At 52.2% G+C, this 21,615-nt stretch overlaps 1 protein-coding gene across 2 annotated transcripts; it reads right to left on the bottom strand.

Annotated features, from left to right (window-relative positions):
* Nucleotides 1-447: 447 nt before the first annotated feature.
* Nucleotides 448-21,456, bottom strand: VPS52 (VPS52 subunit of GARP complex). 2 transcript variants are annotated; one of them, XM_087954307.1, is made up of 20 exons: nucleotides 21,326-21,456; nucleotides 14,765-14,846; nucleotides 14,033-14,085; nucleotides 13,861-13,935; nucleotides 13,673-13,740; nucleotides 10,796-10,971; nucleotides 10,522-10,672; nucleotides 9,074-9,174; nucleotides 8,701-8,833; nucleotides 8,516-8,573; nucleotides 8,192-8,325; nucleotides 7,007-7,162; nucleotides 5,355-5,473; nucleotides 3,071-3,194; nucleotides 2,642-2,737; nucleotides 1,626-1,733; nucleotides 1,473-1,538; nucleotides 1,029-1,140; nucleotides 817-935; nucleotides 448-664 (listed from the first exon to the last, which is right to left on the bottom strand). In XM_087954307.1, exons 6-20 carry the CDS (start codon nucleotides 10,966-10,968, stop codon nucleotides 518-520), a joined length of 1,797 nt encoding a protein of 598 aa, XP_087810433.1. In that variant the 5' UTR covers nucleotides 10,969-10,971; nucleotides 13,673-13,740; nucleotides 13,861-13,935; nucleotides 14,033-14,085; nucleotides 14,765-14,846; nucleotides 21,326-21,456; the 3' UTR covers nucleotides 448-517. The 2 variants fall into 2 exon arrangements, with proteins under 2 accessions (XP_087810433.1, XP_087810432.1); XM_087954306.1 differs by lacking the exon at nucleotides 21,326-21,456 and adding an exon at nucleotides 17,727-17,855.
* Nucleotides 21,457-21,615: the final 159 nt, after the last annotated feature.

Raw genomic sequence — 21,615 nt, 5'->3', positions numbered from 1 at the left:
CTCCCCATGGTCACGCAATCCAAATTCAGCCACTGGGCGATTCTTATTTATGACAGCTGGAGTGTCCCGGGGCCGCCCGATCCCCTTTTGCAACCTTCCGACAAGCATCGTTAATGGGGAAACCAGATTCAGTTTACAACCGTATTACTAATTTTAATCATGGCAGTGATTCACTTAAGAAACGTGGCAGGAAAAGTCATCCAATGGGACAAAACTCACTTAACAACCAGCTCACTTAGCAACAGAGGTGTTGGGCTCAATTCGAGGTCTACTTCTGCTCCAGCTAGTGGAAACACACTCATAAATCCTGAACAAGAGAGGCCACCAGCAAGCTGCTCCCTTGGTGATGGTACGGGAAGGGGGCGGGGGTGGGGGGTGGGGAAGTGTGGGTGAGTCTGGCCTCCAATTCCAGTTGCCCCCACTCCCACTCGGTTCCAGGGAGGCCACTTGAGTCAAAAGATAATTTATTCACGGGACTGTACAAGGGGAGGGGAGGCTGAGGATGGGGGCTCCACCCTCAGAAGTTGGGCCGGTGCTTCTTCACCTCAACCATCAGGTGGTGGATGTTGATCAGCTCTGAGCGGATGGGCAGCGACTTGAGGGGGGGCAGTGCAAGGACCTTGTGGAAGCGGTGGTAGTACTGGATCAGCTGCGTCAGCGCCCCCTGCAGGCGAAGAGGGGGAAGTGAGGAGCTTGGCCCCGCCTCTTCCCGGACCCTGCCTCTTCCCGGACCCCGCCTCTTCCCAGACCCCGCCTCTTCCCGGACCCCACCCCTTCCTGGACCCCACCTCCTCCCGGGGCCCCCACCTCCCCCACCTGGATGATGGTGGTCCCGTTCTTGAAGTTGGTGAAGGAGCGCATCACGTCCTGGCTGAGAGTCTCCACTGAGGCCTTCCAGGTGGCGGCAAAGCCACGCACCAGCTGCGTCACCCGGGCTGCGGGACAAGGAGGGAGGGGGAGTGAGCGGCACCAAGAGCCCCTCCTCCTGCTCCTCACCCGCCCTCTCCCAGAGTCCGTGCCCCACTCACCTTCCTCTCCTCGCAGGCGCTCCAGCTGGCCCCGCTCAGCCAGCCCCTCCACCTCCTTCACGAAGGCGATCATGCCCCCGAACCCCGGGGCCAGGAGCTCCTCAATGAACTCCTGCCAGGGAAGGAAGAGGGGGAGGATGGGTTCAGCTGAGGCACAGGGACCCCCTTCTCCATCTGTGGGCGTGGGGGAACCCCTCCACTCTACCTACTGAGCACATCAACTGTCTGGTTCTACACAGGGAGAATGCATCAGTCGTGCGCCTGAGCCAGCTCCACATCAGCGCCTGGGGTCTACCACAAACACCTCTCCCCCGTTACCCCAGGGGAGGGAAAGGCAGGACTCTCACCTCCCAAATGTGGCTGCAGGCCCCCCCACCCCCCCGTTTCTTGGAGTGTGGGGGGCCCTGAGAATGGAAGCTGCAACACCCAGCCACCCCGACCCACCTGTGTCCGGGCATTCAGCAGCTGCTGGAATCCCTCCACCTCTTTGCTCTCCTCCACCGCTCGCTCCTGGGGAGGGCAAGGGGGAGAAAGTTGGATGTGCGTGTGAGGTTTTGTCTTTCTATCCCTCCCTCCTCTTGCCGGGCACCTGCGTACCATCAGGACGCCGAGCATCATGTCGTAGTTGTTGATGAGGAAGATGAGCTGCTCGGTGCGGGAGGAGAATTCGGCCGCCACACGCAGGACAAAGTTCTCCACTTCGGTCTGGCGGGAGGTGTGTGGAGAGAAGCAGGTAGCATCAGAGGAAGGCCCAGCCTCAATCTCCAGCCCAGCCCCACCAATATTAGGAGATGCAAGACCCCCCCCCCACACACACACTTCTAGGAGGTGCAAGAGACTACCCTACCCTCAAAGGCCAGGCTGAGGCCAGAGGTTAGCAAGATGGGCCAAGGAGAGGCAGGATTGCTATTTTTTGGACCATCAGCTGTTCTGCTGTGCCGGGAGATTTAGATCATCTAGGAAGCAGGAAATGGTTGGATTTCTTGCTTTCTAGCTAGTCTTTACATCTTCGGCTCTGCTTTTAAGCACAGCCGAACCTCCCTTAGGACTGAAGCTTCTATTATTACGTGCAGATTCAGGGCAAGCAAATTCTATGGGACAGACTGAGCTAGCCGATGGCAGATAGATAGATCACTGAATGATTCTGTGAGCAACTCAAATCTGCCTGCCTGCTTTGCCTGATTTGGGGTAAAAGTTGCTCTTTTTTAAAATAAAAAATCCAATATTTATATACATATTTATAATATTTACATACAAGCCATGCCCAGCCAGTCACAGGACCACCAAGCCACACCCAACAAATTAGGCCACGCCCACAGAACCGGTTAGTGGACCCTGGGATCTAAAATTATGCGTTTGGTGGTCCCTGAGCTCCCAAAGGTTGGCGACCCTGCGGTAGAGAACCAGGAAACAAGACAGTTCATCAAACGTTTGTTGCACCGTGGGCGATGCCCCATGCAAACAGCCGTGAGGGGGGATGAAAGGTCCCCTTGAGGCACCTATCTGGGGAGGGGAAGCCCCTCCCCCCACATTCTCTGGGTCTTCAGCAGGACTGACAAGCTGCTCCCCTTGCAAGGAAGATCTCACCTGCCCTACAAGAGATGAAAGCCCACCTGGAGCTGCCCCAACAGGGCCAAAGTCCTCTCGTGGGGGAAGGTCTGGTTGATGCTGACGATGGCCGAGGAGAACTCTGCGTAGCGCCGGGTGATCTGTGGGGGGGCGCGGGGGGTCAGGAGAGCAGAGAAGCAGGATGAGGGGCCTCTGGGCTCTCCAGACCCAGCCATATGAAACCTGCTCCTTCCTGGCTGGACCACAGGCAGGCGAGCGTCCTGGCCATCCCTACCAGACCCTCCCCAGCTATGGTCCAATCCACTGCCAGGCCCCCTGGCGCATCTCCGGCAACTGTGGGGAGCCGTTTGGCCATAAGACCACCGCGCCTTTCCAGCCTTCACATTCTGCCCTCCCCTCTGAGCGTGGGGGGGGGGGCAGGCGTCCACCCCTCCCTTCCCGACGGGGAGCGCCACTCCCGCGCACACACGTACGTAGTGGGGCCGCGTGTCCAGGAAGCCCAGCTTCTGGGGGTCCGTGCTCTGGATGCTATGGATGTTCAGCTCCAGGATGTACTCAAATCGCGGCCAGAGCAGCTCCAGCAGTGTGTCCCAGTACCTTGAAAGGGGATATGGGTCAGAGGGCAGAGGTGGGATTCAGCCGGTTCGGACCGGTAACGGAAATTTTTGAGTAGTTCAGATACCCAGCCAATGCCACCTCTGACTGGCCCCACCAACCCCATCTATTCTCTGCCTCCTGTCGAGTCCCAGCTGATCAGCTGGGTCTCCTTTGGTTGCCCTGCACAGGAGATCCGTGTATCTGCCATTCTTCAAGGGAAGAAGAAGGTGGGGGAGAGTTGGTACAAGTAACCCTTTTTGATGTAACCTGAATATATTAAATCCTATACTGATTCTGTATAACTTGCATATGATATACAACTGGAGGAGTGGAGCCAGATGTCTAGAAACTTGTCACCTCTTGAAGAGATAACAAGATGAGAAGGGACCATAAAAAGTCCAGCTCTGGAAGACGATCCTGGGAACATTCCAGAGAATGTTCCCTAAGACACATCCCCAGAGAAGGGGAGGGGGGGAATTAACATGTTGGTTCTTTGTTTGACTAAATCCACACCTGAATAAGGGGAGGGGTTCTAACTCCCTTTATCTATGACTGTATGCCTGGGGATATCTTAGACTCTGCTTTGCCCAGTGTTGAGATAAAATCCCGTTCAATAAAGCAGTGGCCCCCAACCTTTTTTGTGCCACGGCCCGGTACCAGCATCACAAAATGATCCGCCGCCCGGTACCGGCATCAGCACGCATGACAAGACAAGGCGAGCTGAGTGACTGGCCAGCCAGCCGTCCCCCACTTCTCCCCGCCACCTTCAACTCCTCCTTTGTACCTTTGTCAATGGGCTTCGGGACGGCTTCGGGACGGTCGCACGGCTCGCCTTGCCTTGGGTGCTGAAAGAATCCTCGCGCCTTAGTTTCATTCGAAGCCACCACCCCCTTCGATGAAACTAAGGCGCGAGGATTCCTTCAGGACCCAAACGCCGCTTTCCAACCGGAAAAGCTCACCCGGAAGCACTTTCTCATTGAAACAAGATGGCGGCGCCCAGCAAACCGGCGGCCCGGTAGAAAATGTTCCACGGACGGTACCGGTCCGGGGCCCGTGGTTGGGGACCCCGCAATAAAGGATTCCTTTTGAAACCCCTGGTTTTCAGAAGTCCATTCTTTTCAGTTGAAGGGAAAAAAGTCCAACGCTTACAACAGAGCTGGAAAGCAGGTTAGACGGATGGGGAGGGGAGGGGGATTTTGCAGTATCCTTCCCGTCACACCCACCAAGCCACGCCACGCCCACAGAACCGGTAGTACAAAAATTAGAATCCTGTCACCCGCTATTGTGGGTGGGAACGTTGCCATCACTTTGCATATGTGATTTTCATGCCTAATACCTCAGATCTTGAATCCTTTCGATGCTCCCGCTGGATTTCCAGTCAAAGTTCCTTTTCTCTATAACAACGGAATCTTAGGGTCTCTTTCTTGGATCTTGAGTAATGTCAGGTGAGGCTCCATTCAAAATCCAAGAAAGGCACCGTGAGACTCCATTGTTATAGAGAAAATGAACTTTTTCTGGAAATCAAGTGGTAGCATCGAAAGGATTCTAGACCTGAGGATTTACACGTGGAAATCACATATACAAAGTGATGCCAACGTTCCCACCCATCCTAGTTCAAGCGGTCCATCCAATATCGAAGATGTGCATCATGTCCTGTGGGGCATCTTCAGGGGGTGATGCAGACATCTGGACGTTGAACTTGGCCTGGTAAGAGAAGATGCTGCAGCTGCGCAGTAAGCAAGTAAGCATAAACAAGAAAGTTTTCTCAGCAGCTTAATGGCTGCCTCTCCGCCGATGGTAAAGGGGCTTCTCCTGGATCAACCAGGGACTTAGCGATGTCCCTGAGATCAACAGAATGCGCCCCTTGCTATCACCGTCTCTACGGGACGGTTTAAGTCCGTTGGGACCGACCAGGGGCGAAGATATCAGCTGCGATCTCGGAGCCCCGAGATTGCAGCTGTATCGCGGCGACGTAGCTCCGCCTTCCCCCCGTTACTATGACAGCCAAAAAGATAGCAAAAGAAAGGAGTCTTGAAGGCTGACAAATCCCACCACTGCAAAGGGGGGAGTGTCACCCAGACAGAAGACCCCCACCAGACCCAGTTGGCCAAGAGGGAGGGACAGATGGGGAGAGGGGTGGGGGGGCAAAAGGGGGCTCACTTGTCGATGGCCGGGACGTTGCGCTTGGCCACGAGAGCCTTGAAGCGAAGGACGATGTGGATGCAGAGGAAGACGGCAATGCTATCGTAGCAGTCGCTCACGTAGGCATCCATGTGCTTCTGCGGGGAGGGAGGGAGGAAAGGGCGGGGATGAGAGATGAGATACATGGGAAGGACCCTTCCCCATCTCTCGGATCCCACCCCTCCCAAAGGGTTCTATGACTTCTGGGGCCAGGCGTTAAGATCCCATGGCTGGAAGATCTGGAAAGAGGTGGATAAGGGGTGTCTCCAGCTTATGCCTGAAATTTCGATTCTTTTTGAGCTCCGCGTCAACAAAAACCAGGAAGTTTAAGAAAATAATGAGTAGGAAGGGACCTCGGGGGTCTTCTAGTCCAGTGATGGCTAACCTTTTTGTCGTCGCACGCCAAAGGCGTACGGTTGCACATGCGAGCGTGTATGCGTGCCTGCACCCATAAGCGTGGAAGGGGGGAAGGGGGTTAAGGACAATGTGTTAACCCCTGTATCTGGATTTATTTTTCCTTTTCTTTTAGGAGGAGTAGTTTTCAAGGGGGGGGGACACCTGTCAGCTTTAAAATTTAGCTGCCACATTTTATTGGAAGGGGGTTGGAGGAGTTGAAAAGTTCAAGGTTATTCTGTATGTCGTATGAAGAAATCCCAGTTGCAGTTCATGGGTTCCCGTGATTTGTGAAGTGTCGAAGTGGGAGGAGAGAAGGTGGATTCTGTGTAACGCGCAAAAATAATTTCACTTTGGGAAATTGCTGTAGACATACCAGATCTGTTTCTAAATAAATCAATTGGAGAAAAAAATGTCTTGGAGTGATTGATATCATGGATACTTTCTGGATGCCTTACATTTATAGTCAGCTTTCAAATTCAGCTGTCAATGGGATTTAGCCGGTTCGCACCGGTTCACGAGAACTGATTGTTAACTTTCTGAGCAGTTTGGTGAACTGGTTGTTAGAAGAAATCATTAGGGCAAAGAACCGGTTGTTCACTTATTTGAATCCCACCATTGCCCATAATGCAATGCACGCGCAACCCCACCGTGCTCCCCTGCCCGCCCTGTGCACGCGTCTCCCACATGCATCCTGCCCCTCACGCAGATACCCGAAAACCAGCTGACTGGTGGGAGGCATGTGCGCACATGCACAGTGATACTGAGCTGTGGCGACGGCTTGCTTGCCCGCAGAGATGGCTCGGTGTGCCACTTCTGGCATGCGTGCCATAGGTTCGTCGTCACAGTTCCAGTCTAACCCCCTGCTCAACCAGGAGACCCGATACCATTCCAGACCAATGACCGTCCAATCTCTTCTTAAAAACCTCCAGGGATGGAGCAGCGACAACTTCCGGTGGCAAGCAGTTCCACTGGTTTAATTGTCCTCTCTGCTAGGAAGTTTCTCCTTAGTTCCAGGTTGCTTCTCTCCTTGGTTAGTTCCCACCCATTGCTTCACATCCTGCCTTCAGGTGCACGGAAAATAGGTGGACCCCCTTCCTCTTTGGGGCAGCCCCTCAAATACTGGAATCCTGCTATCCTGTGCCCACTACTCCTGTTCGTTAAATTTTATTAAAGAGCTTCGATTTCCCCCTGGTCTAACCCCCACTCCCCCACCAGCCGCAGCCGCAGATGCTCACGAGGAACATGGCGAGGGTCTTGCCCATGACGGCGTTGAAGAGGTCCAGGGCGGGGCTGCCGGCCACCAGGAAGAAGTCGCAGAGGAAGAGGTATTCGCGGCAGCTGTTGTCCAGCAGGGCATAGTGCTGGCTCCGGAAGAGAGACTCGAAGGGATACTGTGCCGGGGAAGGGAAGGGGAAGGCAACATTGGCAGGGCCAAAGGGGCAGGGCCTTCAGGATACCCCCCAACCCTCCCCGGCTCCCACTACCTCCCTCCCCCACAAAAATCAAGCAAACCCCAAATGGAATGACCTCCCAGCCAGGTGGTCCCGTGCTCTGGACCAGGGGTCTCCAACCTTGGCCACTGGGAATTCTGGGAGTTGAAGTGCACAGGTCTTAAAGGTTGCCAAGGTTGGAGACCCCTGCTTTGGATTACAACTACCCTCATTCCCAGCCAGGCTCTACTTATGAGCCCAAAACTTGCTGATCTGGACTCTTCTACATACAACCGGGCCCGTTTGGGAACCAGGCCGCGGAAGCCAAGCGAGCTGCATGCGCTCATGTGTTCACCCGCCCCTTGCGTGGAACCATCCCCACAAAGTCAAAAGGCGGCCCTATTGCATTCTGGGAAGTGAGCCACTGTCACTGACCGGGGGGCGGGGAGCAAGGGGGGGGGCACACTTAGCAAATGCTCTGGGCTCTCCTAGGAGCCTCCCTGGCAACTCCCGGTAAAACATTTCCATGCCTGTTTCCAAGTTGCCATTAGAAAGAGGAGATGTGGTGGGGAACCTGAAGAGCATATGGCAAATGAATTCAGGAGCACATTGCAACCTTAACTCAAAAAGATTGTAGCTAAGTTACCGGAGGGAAATTCCTTAATTGGAGAACGTGATTGACGAACACCCAGGCTGTGAAGCGCTTAATTGGAGAATCTGATTTATGACACACCCGGGAGGGGGGGGGAGGAGGGAAACAGCGTCACAGGCGACTGTAAAATTATATATGGCAGAGTTGGCTTCATACAGGTCATGCCAGTATGTCGCTCCTAATAAGTTCTTTGAGGTGTTTTGAAGTTTGGCTCGAGGCTCATGATTTCATTAGGGCGATCGCTGGAATCCTGACACTCCCATCTTAACCTGCCAAGCCCTCGGGCCGCTGCCCCCCCAACCCGCCTTTCCCAGGGAGCGGGGCATGGCCGGACTTACTCGGACGTCGCTCTTCTGCGCCGAGTGGGGGACGATGATAGGCCCTTCGAGCTCGGCGCTGCTGATCACGTTCCCCCGGTTCCCCAAAGTGAAGATGGTGTTCCGGCTGCGGAGGGACGGCTTAGAGAAGAAGCGTGTAGGCAGCCGGAGTCAAGGGCCACCGGGTGGCATAAGTGCTGTCCGTGCCCAGGTCAGGACCCTTCCTGCCCCTCCCCAACCCCAAACATGAGCCAGGAGGGGGGCAGATGGAGTGGGGGTGGGGACACAGCCAAGCTGCCTGCAAACCTCCCTCACTTGTTGGTCCAGCCCCTTCGGGAAGGATATCCTTCTTGCCGGTGTCTTCCACCCCCATCAGGTCATCCTTCTCAGCCACCTCCTCGTACTGCAGGTTCAGGAGACAGAAAACGGGGCCCCATTTGGCACAGCGGACCATGGAGCTGGAGGGGGAGGGCCCCCCGCATCCGGAGCGGGGGAAGGGGGAGACCAGGCCCCCTGCCCAGGGAGCTCACCTGGAGCTTCATCAGGCGGTTGGTGTAGGACTTGAAGTAGCTGAGGTAGATCTTACTCATGGTGTCCACATAGTCGTCCCGCACCTCCTTGGCGATGACCCTCTCATGGCCCAGCAGGAACTGGTAGAAAAACCTGACACCCCCCCCAAAAGAGGATGAACTTCACTTGTTCCCCCACCCCATAAAAAGGTGAGGGGGCCATCCCAATTTTGCTGTCCCTAAACCTAGCATGAACGTCTGCATGGTGCTCCTTGGTCCCCCAACAGAGTGGGCTGGGATCGCGCCCAAAGCATTACGGGAGACCCCCAGGCTGCTCTCCAGGAGCCCTGGGGCATGCCAGGAGACATCGCAGCCGCCTGTCCCCACCTCCTACCTGTACTTGAGCAGGGCATTCTGGGGGATCTGGTAGTTGGTCATGGGTTTGCGGAAGGAGACGACTTTCTGCAGGATGAACTCTCGGATCTTGGCCACCGCCTGGTGGAGGAAGGAGAACCAACCATGTGGCACCTCTAGCCAAAGCCTGGGCACCAGGGGCCCCAAGTCTGCCCCCACCCGCCAACTCCTCTGGCAATGCTGCAGCCAGAGCCTTGCAGCCAAGGCTAGAAAAGTGATGCTTGAACGCATCGGTGGGATCACCTGCTCTAAGGGGAGGATGGGGCAACCTTGAGGGATGGAAGGAAGAGTCAAAACTGAGACAACAGGTAAAAGAAACCTGAGTCTGGGCCAGAAAAGTAACCCAAGAAAGCCCTTCAGACGTAACCCTCCCTGGTTCTCACAAAGATAGAGGAAGGGTAGAGGAAGGGCATTCAGACATGCAGAATCTATGGAGATTCTCAGTCCTCCAGGTCGTAGTTACCCCAAGGAGCTTTTTCAGGAGGCAACTGGACTTTGTTTTTTTTCTTTTGAAGATATTTCACTCCTCATCCAAGAAGCTTCTTCAGCTCGGACTGGATGGTGGGGAATGGAAGGATTTATACTCCTTGCAGACAGCTGGTCATTTGCGTCCTTTTTAGAGGGTCGTTGAGGCCACTTGGAGGTTTCTCTGTGTCCTCAGGGTCACCTCCAAGTGGACTCAATGACTCTCTAAAAGGATGCAAATGACCAGCAGTCTGCAAGGAGTATCAATCCTTCCATTCCCCACCATCCGGTCGGAGTGGAAGAAGCTTCTGGGATGAGAAGCAAAACGTCTTCAACAGAAAAAACAAAGTCCGGTTGCCTCTTGGAAAAAGCCTCTTCGGGGAAGACATGCAGGATTCTTTTCACCAGGGACACAGATAAGCCACGACAGCACAGAATAAAGTCACGTTCGCTCCTAACAGCTTGCTGCGTGCAGTTTCCCTTTTTTTATACACTGTGTTCCCAGCTACAGCTAATGAAGGGAATCAGGGCCCTTTCCTCCCCTGTAAGCCATGCAACCCATTTTGCTCCCTTCTCCATTCCTGCCTGCTTGCCCTAGAATGAAGAGGAGGTGGGCCTGAGTCTTCCTCCGAATTCCCTCTCCCTTTTTCTACCTCTTCCCTGCTCTGCCCAGCCAACCTTTGCCCTTCCCGAGTTTCCTCCACAGCCAATGGAGCCACTCTCTCACTCCGTCAGCTGTTCGGCTTCCTCCTCTTAGTCAGATTCTGACAGGGGCATGACAGTGGGATATAAGTCTAAGGGCTATTGCTATCCTGCAGGAGTGACCCTTGCACAGTCGAAGGGCCCGTTGCCCTGCGGTGCTACCAAAGGGGGGGGTGGGGGGCAGGGGAATCCGGCACCTGAGTTCCACCGCTCTGGCCCTTAGATTCCCTCGTGGCCCTGGCCAGGATCCTGGCTTTTCACCTTGGCCTTCAGCTTGTCCAGGATGTCGGCCACGTCCGTGCAGGCCATGGTCTCGCGGAAGGCCTGCTCTTTGACGGCGTTGATCTTGTTGTTCAGCTCATGCAGCTGCTCCAGGAAGGCCTGGTCAGTCACCGGCGTCTCCAGGATGGTGCTGGCGAAGGGGAGGCCCGTCAGCCGGGCATCCTCTCCCCTCCCCCTCCGGGCCCCCCACCCTCCCCTTCTCTGCCAGACCTTCCCCCCCAGGATGACCGGCCCCTCCTCCACCCGGCCGGACCTGATCATGACGTTGGGCACCATCAGTTCATCCACCAGCTGGGAGAGGCGGCCGCGGACGGCCTGGCGGTTGCGCAGCCGGATGTTCATGGCGACCGACTGCTCCTGCAGTGTCTGGATCTCACAGCTGATGCTGCTCAGGTCGGACTGGAAGGAGCTCAGCATGGCCTCCATGCGCTGCGGGGAGGAAAAAAGGAGAGATCCCCGTTACCCTGCCCTCCAAGAACCAGCATTCTGGGGGGTGCAGGGAACGGGGCCAGATATGCACATGGGAGCCCCTTTAGATCATAGAATCATAGAGTTGGAAGGGACCTCGGAGGTCTTCTAGTCCCACCCCCAGCTTAGGCAGGAAACCCTACACCACTTCAGACAAAGGGTGTCATCCAACGTCAGGTCACAGCAGCCTACCTGCCTTCTCCCCAAAGGGGAAGGAGGCATCTACCCAGAAGCCCCCCACTCCTTGCTCCCTCAGGATCCCCCCCAGGAGAAGCCCCACAAGGGGCCATTGCTAAAGAGGGAGATTCCGGCCTTAGAACCCCGATCCTGCCAGGCTACTTGGGGACTTTGTTCACAGAACAGGACGGACTTCTTAAAAGAAAAGAAAACTCCAGTGAGTGGTGAGTGAGTGAGTGAGTGAGTGAGGAAGGAAGGAAGGAAGGAAGGAAGGAAGGAAGGAAGGAAGGAAGGAAGGAAGGAAGGAAAGAAGGAAAGGAGGGAGGGAGGGAGGGAGGAAAGCGGGAGGGAGGGAGGGAGGAAGGAAGGAAGGAAGGAAAGGAGGGAGGAAGGAAAGAAGGAGGGAGGGAGGAGGAAGAGGGAGGGAAGAAGGAAGGAAGGAAAGGAGGGAGGAAGGAAGGAGGGAGGGAGGGAGGAAAGAGGGAGGGAAGAAGGAAGGAAGGAAAGGAGGGAGGAAGGAAGGAAGGAAAGAGGAGGAGGAAAGAGGGAGGGAGGGAGGAAAGAGGGAGGGAGGAAAGAGGGAGGGAGGGAGGAAGGAAGGAAGGAAGGAAAGGAGGGAGGAAAGAAAGAAGGAAGGAGGGAGGAAAGAGGGAGGGAGGGAGGGAGGAAGGAAGGAAAGGAGGGAGGAAGGAAAGAGGGAGGGAGGAAGGAAGGAAGGAAAGAAGGACGGAGGGAGAGGAAAGAGGGAGGGAGGAAGGAAGGAAGGAAAGGAGGGAGGAAGGAAAAAAGAAAGGAGGGAAAGGGGGGAGGGAGGGAGGAAGGAAGGAAAGGAGGAAGGGAGGGCAGGCAGACAGAATATGAGAGCTGGAAGGGTCCTTCAAGGTCTTCTAGTCCAACCCCCTGCTCGAGCAGGAGACCCTATCCCATTCCAGACAAAAGGACGTCCCAATCTCTTCTTAAAATCCTCCACCAGGGTTGGAGTGCCCACAATGTCTGGGATCAAGCGGTTCCAAACCATCCCTTCTGCATCAAAACAATTTCCTTGTGTGTCCAATGACACTTGGCCAATAAAGAATTCTATTCTATTCTAGTCCTTCCCTCTTCCCTTTCTTTTTCCCCCTCCCTCCCTCCCTCTCTCCCCTATTGGCTAAATAGAGTTGGTGTCAGAAAAAATGGATCTCGGGGCCACTGCATGTGGCCCACCAGGACTTTTCGCTGGCAGAGGCACCGTGTCATGCCCCTGTTGGAAGCTGAGCAGCTGACAAGGGGTGGGAGTTTGGCTGTAGTGGCTGGGGAGGAAACTGAGGAAGGGCACAGTCTGGCTGGACATTCAGAGGAAGACCCAGGCCCACCCCCTCTTCATCCTAGGGCATGCAGGGAGGAACGGAGAAGGGAGCAACATGGCTTACGGGGGAGAAAAAGGCCCTAATCCCCTTCATTAGCTGCAACTGGGAAAACAGGATAAAGTGAGTGTTTGCGCACAGCACCTTGCTGGGAGCAAAGCGTGCATTATTTTGGTTTGTCAAGTCTTATCTGGGTTCTGGCGTCCTCCCAACTGGGTGTCTTTCGTTATCTTTTAAAAGTCTGCAATTCCTTATCCTGCCGTCTCTCGTTAATTGCTGAAGCGTGGATTGTGTTCCTTTTTATTTATCATTTAGACGTAATTTGGGTTCGGAAGGGATTTCTTCCCTTTAAAAACTGTTCTTGGGAGAGTTTTTTTTTCTCCAGCCGATAACTGGACATTTGGAGGCCAAGTTGGAGGAATTAAAAGGACATTACCTACTTTTGTGACTTTTGGCTTTTGTGCCACGCCCCTTTGGGTCATCAGACATCGCAGGCTGGTCCTTCTGCCAGGATTCCAGCAATCACTCTAATTAAATCATGATACTTGAGCCAAACTTCAACCAATTTTGAAGGATTTGTTAAGAGGAGACATACTGGCTCTGCCCTGTATGGAGCCAACTCTGGCCTACGTCATTCACAGTCCCCTGTGACCCTGTTTCCCTCCCCCCTCCTCCCTGGGTGTCTCATAAACCAGATTCCCCAACTGAGCACCTTCATGGGCTGGGTGTGTCATCAATCACATTCTCCAACTAAGGATTTTCCCAGGCAGAAGATTCGGTAGCTTAGTTACAATCTTTGTAAAGTTAAGTGTGGAACGTACTTTCAGGCAAAAGCTCTGGTATTTGAGTTACAATCTTTGAAAGATAAAGAGTTGGAATATACTTTCGATTTCAAATGGCTCTTCCAGATTTCCTCCCCCCCCCCATTTTTTTTATGGCAACTACTAAAACAGGCATAGTTGACACCTTCACTGTTTCCAGGGCGGGCCTGCAGGCCAGATCTAAGCACCCCGCAGGCTGTATCCAGCTTGCAGGGTGCTTAGAGCTTGAGTTTGACACCCCTGCTCTAATGGCCCAGTCCTTCCCTCCCTCCCCAAACCAGGGAAGCCCAGTCCCTCCCTCCGAAGAGGTGCAGTGCTCACCTCCAGCACAGCATCGCAGGCCGTGATCTGGGTGTGCAGAGAGGCAATGTTCTTGCTCTCCTTAATATCTAGGGTGCCTGTTAAGGACAACAGTGGGCTAAAGGGGTGAGTTCCTCCCGGTACTAGCTCCCCGCTGGGGGCGACAAAGGGAGCCCCCAGGAATCAGCCCCCGAGCAGGTGGAGGATACAGTCCTTGATGGAGCGTTTTCGATCTGCTGCAGCTCCTGTTCCACCTGCTTGGAGTACTGGCGGAGATCCACCCCCTGCCAAGGCAGAGAGAGAAAGGGGGAGGGAGGGAGTGAAGGGAGCCCCCTCCCCTCAATCCCATTCTCCCCCCACCCCCACCCCGGCCTTCCGCACCGTCTTCAGGGCCTCCTGCACCAGGGCATCCTCCAGGTTGGCTTGGATGTGAACTGAAAGAGAGAGGGAGGGGAGGAAATATTAGGCCTGGAGCAAACAGGCTCCCAAGGTGCTGTCCTGGGACTAGAGCACTCCCCCACCCTCAGCTGCACCAGTAAGAATGTCCTCTTGTCAAACGGGGGAGGGGGCTGTTGAGACACAGCAGCTCCTACTGGGAGACTGGGAACGGCTCTTCCCAGTTGGGAAAACTGGGAATAGACACTTTCTGTACGCCTTTCTCCTAGGGTGTGTGTGCGTGTGTGATGACAAAGACACTACGATGGACGCAACATGCCTGTGGCTTCTCCTGGGCACCTGAGTTTCCACCCTCTCTGTAAGGTGATTACGGAGCAGGGGTCTCCAACCTTGGCCACTTGTGGACTTCAACTCCCAGAATTCCTCAGCCAGTCCACTTGAGGGCTTCCATTTCCAGAATTCCTCAGCCGGACGTGCTGGCTGGGGAATTCTGGGAGTTGAAGTCCACAAGTGGCCACGGTTGGAGACCTCTGCCATAGAGGGTGGGAATCCTCTTTTTACTCTACATTTTGGGGAGGGGGGGAAGTTTTCCTTGATAAAACATCAGCCCCCCCCCTCCCCTGGTCACAGTCCCAGCTGTAGAGAAGCTGCAGGGGTGAGTTGTGAGAGGACACACACACATACACACACACACACAAAATGTATGGCCCAGCTTACTGTCCACTTCGTCCAGGATGAACTCTTCGGAGGTCAGGTCCAGCTCCCCCAGGTGGAGGGGCAGCGCCTCATCGCTCTGGCCCTGCGGGGGAACAACAAAGGACCCTGTTATGCCCCTGATTTTGGGGGGAGGGGGTGGGGTACGTCAAACCGTCCTGTCCTGATGGGAAGGGCCTTGCCACCCTTCCAGCAAGGCCTTCCCTCACGGCTCTGGGCCTGAGAGCGTTTAAGGGCAGGGGCTTGCTCCAGAGGGCTTGCCAACAAGGTCAGACAGGGACGGTTCCATTCAGCGGGGAAGGATGGGCCACGTAGTGCAGGGGGGCCAGAAGGAGAGAGTGATCTCTGTGCTTTCACTCCTCCCTCAAGGAACTTTTAGAACAGATTAGAGCTGGGCTCTCCAACCTTGGCAACTTTTAAGACTTGTGGACTTCAACTCCCAGAAGGCTTGAGGAAGGCTTCTGCAGGCCGAAAACTAGGCCCGTTTCATCACTGCTGGTATTTCCAGAAAAACCGGAAGTGACGAAACGGGGCTAGCTTTCGGCCTGCAAAGCCTGCAGAAGCCTTCCTCAAGCCTTTGGGAGGCCGAAAAGGGCCTCAAACCCATTGAAAAATCAGTGGTGAGGCGCGCACATGCACAGTGAGGTAAGTTTGCCTGCAGCTTACTCGCCGGCACAAACGTGGCACGCGTCCCATAGGTTCGCCATCACGGCCCTAAACCATTTCGGACAGATTGATGTCCGGTCTCTTCTTAAACACTTCCAGCGGTGGAGCCCCCACAACCCTCTGGTGGCAAGGAGTTCCACTGGTTCATTGTTCATACTGTCATGAAATCTCTCCTTAGTTCCGTATGGGTTCTCTCCTTGATAAAGCTTCCATCCGGTATTTCTTCTCCGGGTGTTTTGGAAAACAGGTTGAGCCTCCTCCTCTCTGTGGCAGCCCCTCAAACATTGGAAGACTGCTGTCATGTCTCCCCCTTAATTCTTCTTTTCTCTAGACTGGCCAGACCCAGAGTCTACAGCCGTTCTTCTTCCCGTGTTTTTTGCCTCCAGGCCTTTGAATCGTTACCAGAAAGTCCAGTTGCCTCTTGAAAAAAACGAACCTTTGGGACAACCATGATCAGGAGGACTGAGGATCCCCACTGACGTTTAGCCCAACCAAAGGAATCACCAATATACAGATACAGAGAATCAGAGTTGGAAGGGACCTTGTAGGTCATCTGGTCCAACCCCCCGCCCAAGCGGGAGACCCGACACCATTTCTGACAAATAGCAGTCCAATCTCTTCTTGAAGGTCTCAAGTGATGGCGCTCCCACAACTTCCGAGGGCAACTTCTGTTCTATTGGTTGATTGTTCTCTCACTGTCAGAAAGTTTCTCCTTATTTCCAGGTTGAATCTCTCCTTGTTCAGTTTCCATCCATTATTCTTTGTCTGGCCTACAGGAGCTTTAGAAAATAGCTTGACCCCTTCCTCCTCCCTGTGGCAGCCCCTCAAATACTGGAAGACCGCTATCATGTCTCCCCTGGTCCTAAATATACACTGGGAGCAAATCCCATTTCTTACTAGCCCCAATGACATTCCCTAAAACGTTCTTTCTGCACCAACGTAGGAAGCTCAAACTGCCCAAAAGGAGCTGCTGATCCAGTTCTACAGAGGAAGGATTGAGTCCGTCATCTGTAGCTCTATAACTGTCTGGTTTGGTTCTGCAACCCAACAGGACAGACACAGACTCCAGAGGAGAATTAGGACGGCAGAAAAAACAATTACTACCCACCTGCCTTCAATTGAGGACCTTTATACTGCACGAGTCAAAAAGAGGGCTCTGAAAATATTTACAGACCCCTCACATCCCGGACATAAACTGTTTCAACTCCTTCCCTCAAAACGACACTATAGAGCCCTGCACACCAGAACAACTAGACACAAGGATGGTTTTTTCCTAAACGTCATCACTCTGCTAAACAAATAATTCCCTCAACACTGTTCAACTATTTACAAAGTCTGCACTACTATTACTGCTAATCTTCTCAACACTCCTTATCACCCATCCCCTCCCACTTGTGACTGTAGGACTGTAACTTTGTTCCTTGTATCCTTAAGGTTTACATTGACTGTTTCCTAGTATGATTTCATGGCTATTGTACTCTATGACTATTATTAAGTGTTGCACCTTATGATACTTGACTCTGGACGAATGTATCTTTTCTTTTATGTACACCGACAGCATTTGCACCAAGACAAATTCCTTGTGTGTCCAATGACACTTGGCCAATAAAGAATTCTATTCTTTTTCTTTCTTTCTTCTTTCTTTCTTTTTTCTTTCCTTCCTTCCTTTCTTTCTTCTTTCTTTCTATCTACCTACCTACCTACCTACCTATCTGATTTGATTGCTTATTTGAATCCTATAACTATCATTAAGTATTGTACCTTATGATTCTGGACTCCTGACAAATGTATTTTTTTCTTTTATGTACACTGAGAGCATTTGCACCAAAACAAATTCATTGTGTGTCCAATGACACTTGCCCAATAAAGAATTATATTTTCTTTCTTTTTCTTTCTTTCTTTCTTTCTTTCTTTCTTTCTTTCTTTCTTTCTTCTTTCTTTCTATCTTATCTTTCTATCTTATCTATCTATCTATCTATCTGATTGCTGGCTGAGGAATTCTGGGAGTTGAAGTCCACAAGTCTTAAAGGGGCCAAGGTTGGAGAGCCCTGCCCCAGAAGAAGGGGGGGCGCCCCAGGAAGGCCCGAAGCGGCGGAGGCAGCTTTGCACGGGAGCAGGCAATTCCGCCCGTCCCGCAGGCAGGCCGAGACTCCACCGTGCGGTCGCCTCCGGGACCCCGAAGGTCGTAGGCGCCAGGTAAGAAGGCTGGTTTGGCGGGGGAGTCAAAGGGGGCGTGGCCGGGAACACGGCCGGCCTCGGAGCGAGGCCTCGGGAGGAAGGGAGACCGAGCGCCGCCCACCTCCTCCTCCTCCGGGTCCCCGGGCCGAGCTGTCCCTGCGCGCGGCGCCGCATCTCCTCCGGCTCGGAACCCACCGCGGACGCCATGGCCGCACCAGCTGGACCACTTCCGGGGTTGCGGAAAGGCACTTCCAGTCCCCCGCTAAACCTGGGCGAAAGAGACTCCGACTCCCAGGAAACCTCGCGGCGACGTTTTAAGTTATCCTCCGCGGCAGGAGTCCCTGACATTTCCTTCCGGCTGGAAAAGAAACAAAAAAAGGCGCTTCTTAAGGGCTTAACCGGGTCGGAACTTTTGTTTCTCCTTCCTAGTTTCCCGTCCGGACACAATAGGGCGGCCACACTTCATCTCTCGCTCACAGAGGTGTACTGACTGTACGATACGCCCTCGAGCCTCCTCAGGGCGCCTCTCAACATTTTATCTCTCTATGATGTAGGCCCAAGTGGCTTTTGTCTAAGGCGGCTGTGGGAGCGACGCTCCTCCTAAAACTCTATGTTCACAAAGATTCTCCTTGATGGGTTTCATTCCCTCCAATCCAGAAAGCCCATTGGGGGAAGCCACTCAATATCACCCGTGTTACCAATTAAAAAAAACAACTGCAGTGATTAACTTATACAACTGGGACCAGAAGGGGTCGTAAAATGGAGCAAAACTCACTTAAGGTCTCGGCCAACTACAGAAATCTTGAACTCCGTGGTGGTCGTAAGTTCAAGGACGGCCTGCATACGTCCAAGCCCAATTGTAGGTTTCAACAAGGCGCGCATATTAAACCACGTTGGCAAGGCAACATACGAGGTAAAGCATTAAACTGGGACGAAACCAAGATAAAATAATGGCTACCAACCTGCCTTCCATGGAGGACCTGTATACTGCAGGAGTCAAAAAGAGGGCTTTGAAAATATCTACAGACCCCTCACATCCCAGACATATAAACTGTTTCAACTCCTTCCCTCAAAACGACACTATAGAGCCCTGCACACCAGAACAACTAGACACAAGGAGTTTTTCCTCGAAACGCCATCATTCTGCTAAACAAATAATCCCCTCAACACTGTTCAACTATTTACAAAGTCTGCACTACTATTACTGTTAATCTTCTCATCACTCCTTATCACCCATCCCCTCCCACTTGTGATTGTAGGACTGTAACTTTGTCGCTTATATCCTTACGATTTATATTGACTGTTTCCTAGTATGATTTCATGGGCATTGTACTCTATGACTATCATTAAGTGTTGCACCTTATGATTCTTGATTCTTGGCAAATGTATCATTTATGTACACCGACAGCATTTGCACCAAGACAAATTCCTTGTGTATCCAATGACACTTGGCCAATAAAGAATTATATTCTTTCTTTTTCTTTCTTTCTTTCTTTCTTTTCTTCTTCTTTCTTTCTCTCTTTCTTTCTTTCTTTCTTTTCTTTCTTCTCTTTCTTTCTATCTACCTACCTACCTACCTATCTATCTATCTGATTTGATTGCTTATTTGTATCCTATAACTATCATTAAGTATTGTACCTTATGATTCTGGACTCCTGACAAATGTATTTTTTCTTTTATGTACACTGAGAGCATTTGCACCAAAACAAATTCATTGTGTGTCCAATGACATTTGCCCAATAAAGAATTATATTTTCTTTCTTTCTTTCTTTCTTTCTTTCTTTCTTTCTTTCTTTCTTTCTTTCTTTCTTTCTTTCTTTTTCTTCTTTCTTTCTATCTTATCTTTCTATCTTATCTTTCTATCTTTCTTTCTATCTTTCTATCTATCTGATTTGATTGCTTATTTGTACCCTATGACTATCATTAAGTATTGTACCTTATGATTCTTGATTTGGAAGGTATCTTTTCTTTTATGCACAGAGAGTATTTGCACCAAGACAAATCCCTTGTGTGTCCAATGACACTTGGCCAATAAAGAATCAATCAATCTATCATCTATCTATCTATCATCTATCTATCTATCATCTATCTATCTATCTATCTATCTATCTATCTATCTATCTATCTATCTATCTATCTATCTATCATCTATCTTTCTCTCTCTCTCCCTCCCTTCCTTCCTTCCTATCTTATCTATCTATCTATCTATCTATCTATCTATCTATCTATCTATCTATCTATCTATCTATCTATCTATCTATCTATCTATCTATTATCTATCTATCTATTATCTATCTATCTATCTATCTATCTATCTATCTATCTATCTATCTATCTCAAGTATCTCTATCTATCTATCTATCTATCTATCTATCTATCTATCTATCTATCTATCTATCTATCTATCTATCATCTCACTTCAAGTATCTCTATCTATCTATCTATCTATCTATCTATCTATCTATCTATCTCACTTCAAGTATCTCTATCTATCTATCTATCTATCTATCTATCTCAGTATATCTATCTATCTATCTATCTATCTATCTATCTATCTATCTATCTATCTATCTATCTATCAAGTATCTCTATCTATCTATCTATCTATCTATCTATCTATCTCTATCTATCTATCTATCTATCTATCTATCTATCTATCTATCTATCTATCTATCTATCATCTCACTTCAAGTATCTCTATCTATCTATCTATCTATCTATCTATCTATCTATCTATCTATCTATCTGATTGCTTATTTGTACCCTATGACTATCATTAAGTATTGTACCTTAAGATTCTCGATGAAGGTATCTTTTGTTTTATGCACACTGAGAGTATTTGCACCAAGACAAGTTCCTTGTGTGTCCAGTGACACTTGGCCAATAAAGTATTCGGTTTTTCTGTTCTGTTCTATTTCTATTCTTATTCTACTCTACTCTATTTTCAATTCTCTTCTAATCTAATCTATTCTATATTCTTTATTCTATTCTCTATCCTATTCTATATATACCCTAACCCTATTCTTCTACATGGCCACACTGTTCGAGCCCTAGAATTGCCATAGACAGGAGTCAAAGGCCCCATGGCCAGGCAGTAGTGTGGGTGTAGGTGTGAGAGAGAGATGGGGGGGTGTCTCCCCCACCCCCACAGTCAGGTGGGTGGGGGTCGGGACAAGCCCCCCCATCCCACCTGCAGACCCCAAACACGGCAGGTCTCCCAGGTGAGCCCCCAAAGACTCCCCCTGCAGCCCCTTCAGCTTATAGGGCTCCCCCTGGCAGGCGGCTGGGGCACAGGGGAGCTGCCCTGCGCAGGCCGGGCTCCCTGCAGAGGCATTCTGGGAACGCCTGGCTCTCCCCCTCCCCCCTGTTTTGGGCCTCCCCCACGAACAGAGCTCTCCAGCCTGCCTTTAAGACTTGTGGACTTCAACTCCCAGAATTCCTCAGCCAGCTTTGCTGGCTGGGAATTCTGGGAGCTTAAAGGCCCCACCCTGTCCCAGAAGGCCCAGGAAGGCTCGAAGCGGCGGAGGCAGCCTTGCACGGGAGCGGGCATCTCCGCCCGTCCCGCAGGCAGGCCGAACTCCACCGTGCGTCGCCTCCGGGACCCCGAAGGTCGTAGGCGCCAGGTAAGAAGGCTGGTTTGGGGGTCAAAGGGGCGTGGCCGGAAACACGGCCGGCCTCGGAGCGAGGCCTCGGGAGGAAGGGAGACCGAGCGCCGCCCACCTCCTCCTCCTCCGGGTCCCCCGGGCCGAGCTGTCCCTGCGCGCGGCGCCGCATCTCCTCCGGCTCGGAACCCACCACGGACGCCATGGCCGCACCAGCTGGACCACTTCCGGGGTCGCGGAAGGGCACTTCCGGTCCCCCCGCTAAACCTGGGCGAAAGAGACTCCGACTCCCAGGAAACCTCGCGGCGACGTTTTAAGTTATCCTCCGCGGCAGGAGTCCCTGACATTTCCTTCCGGCTGGAAAAGAAACAAAAAAAAGGCGCTTCTTAAGGGCTTAACCGGGTCGGA

Source organism: Notechis scutatus, chromosome 2 (genome assembly GCF_049901735.1).
Source record: "Notechis scutatus isolate UNSWTSFEM ecotype Mainland chromosome 2, rNotScu1.2, whole genome shotgun sequence".
In the NCBI taxonomy this organism is placed as follows: domain Eukaryota; kingdom Metazoa; phylum Chordata; class Lepidosauria; order Squamata; family Elapidae; genus Notechis; species Notechis scutatus.
The sequence above is the reverse complement of the archived record's forward strand: the minus strand, read 5'-3'. Positions and strand labels throughout refer to the sequence as shown.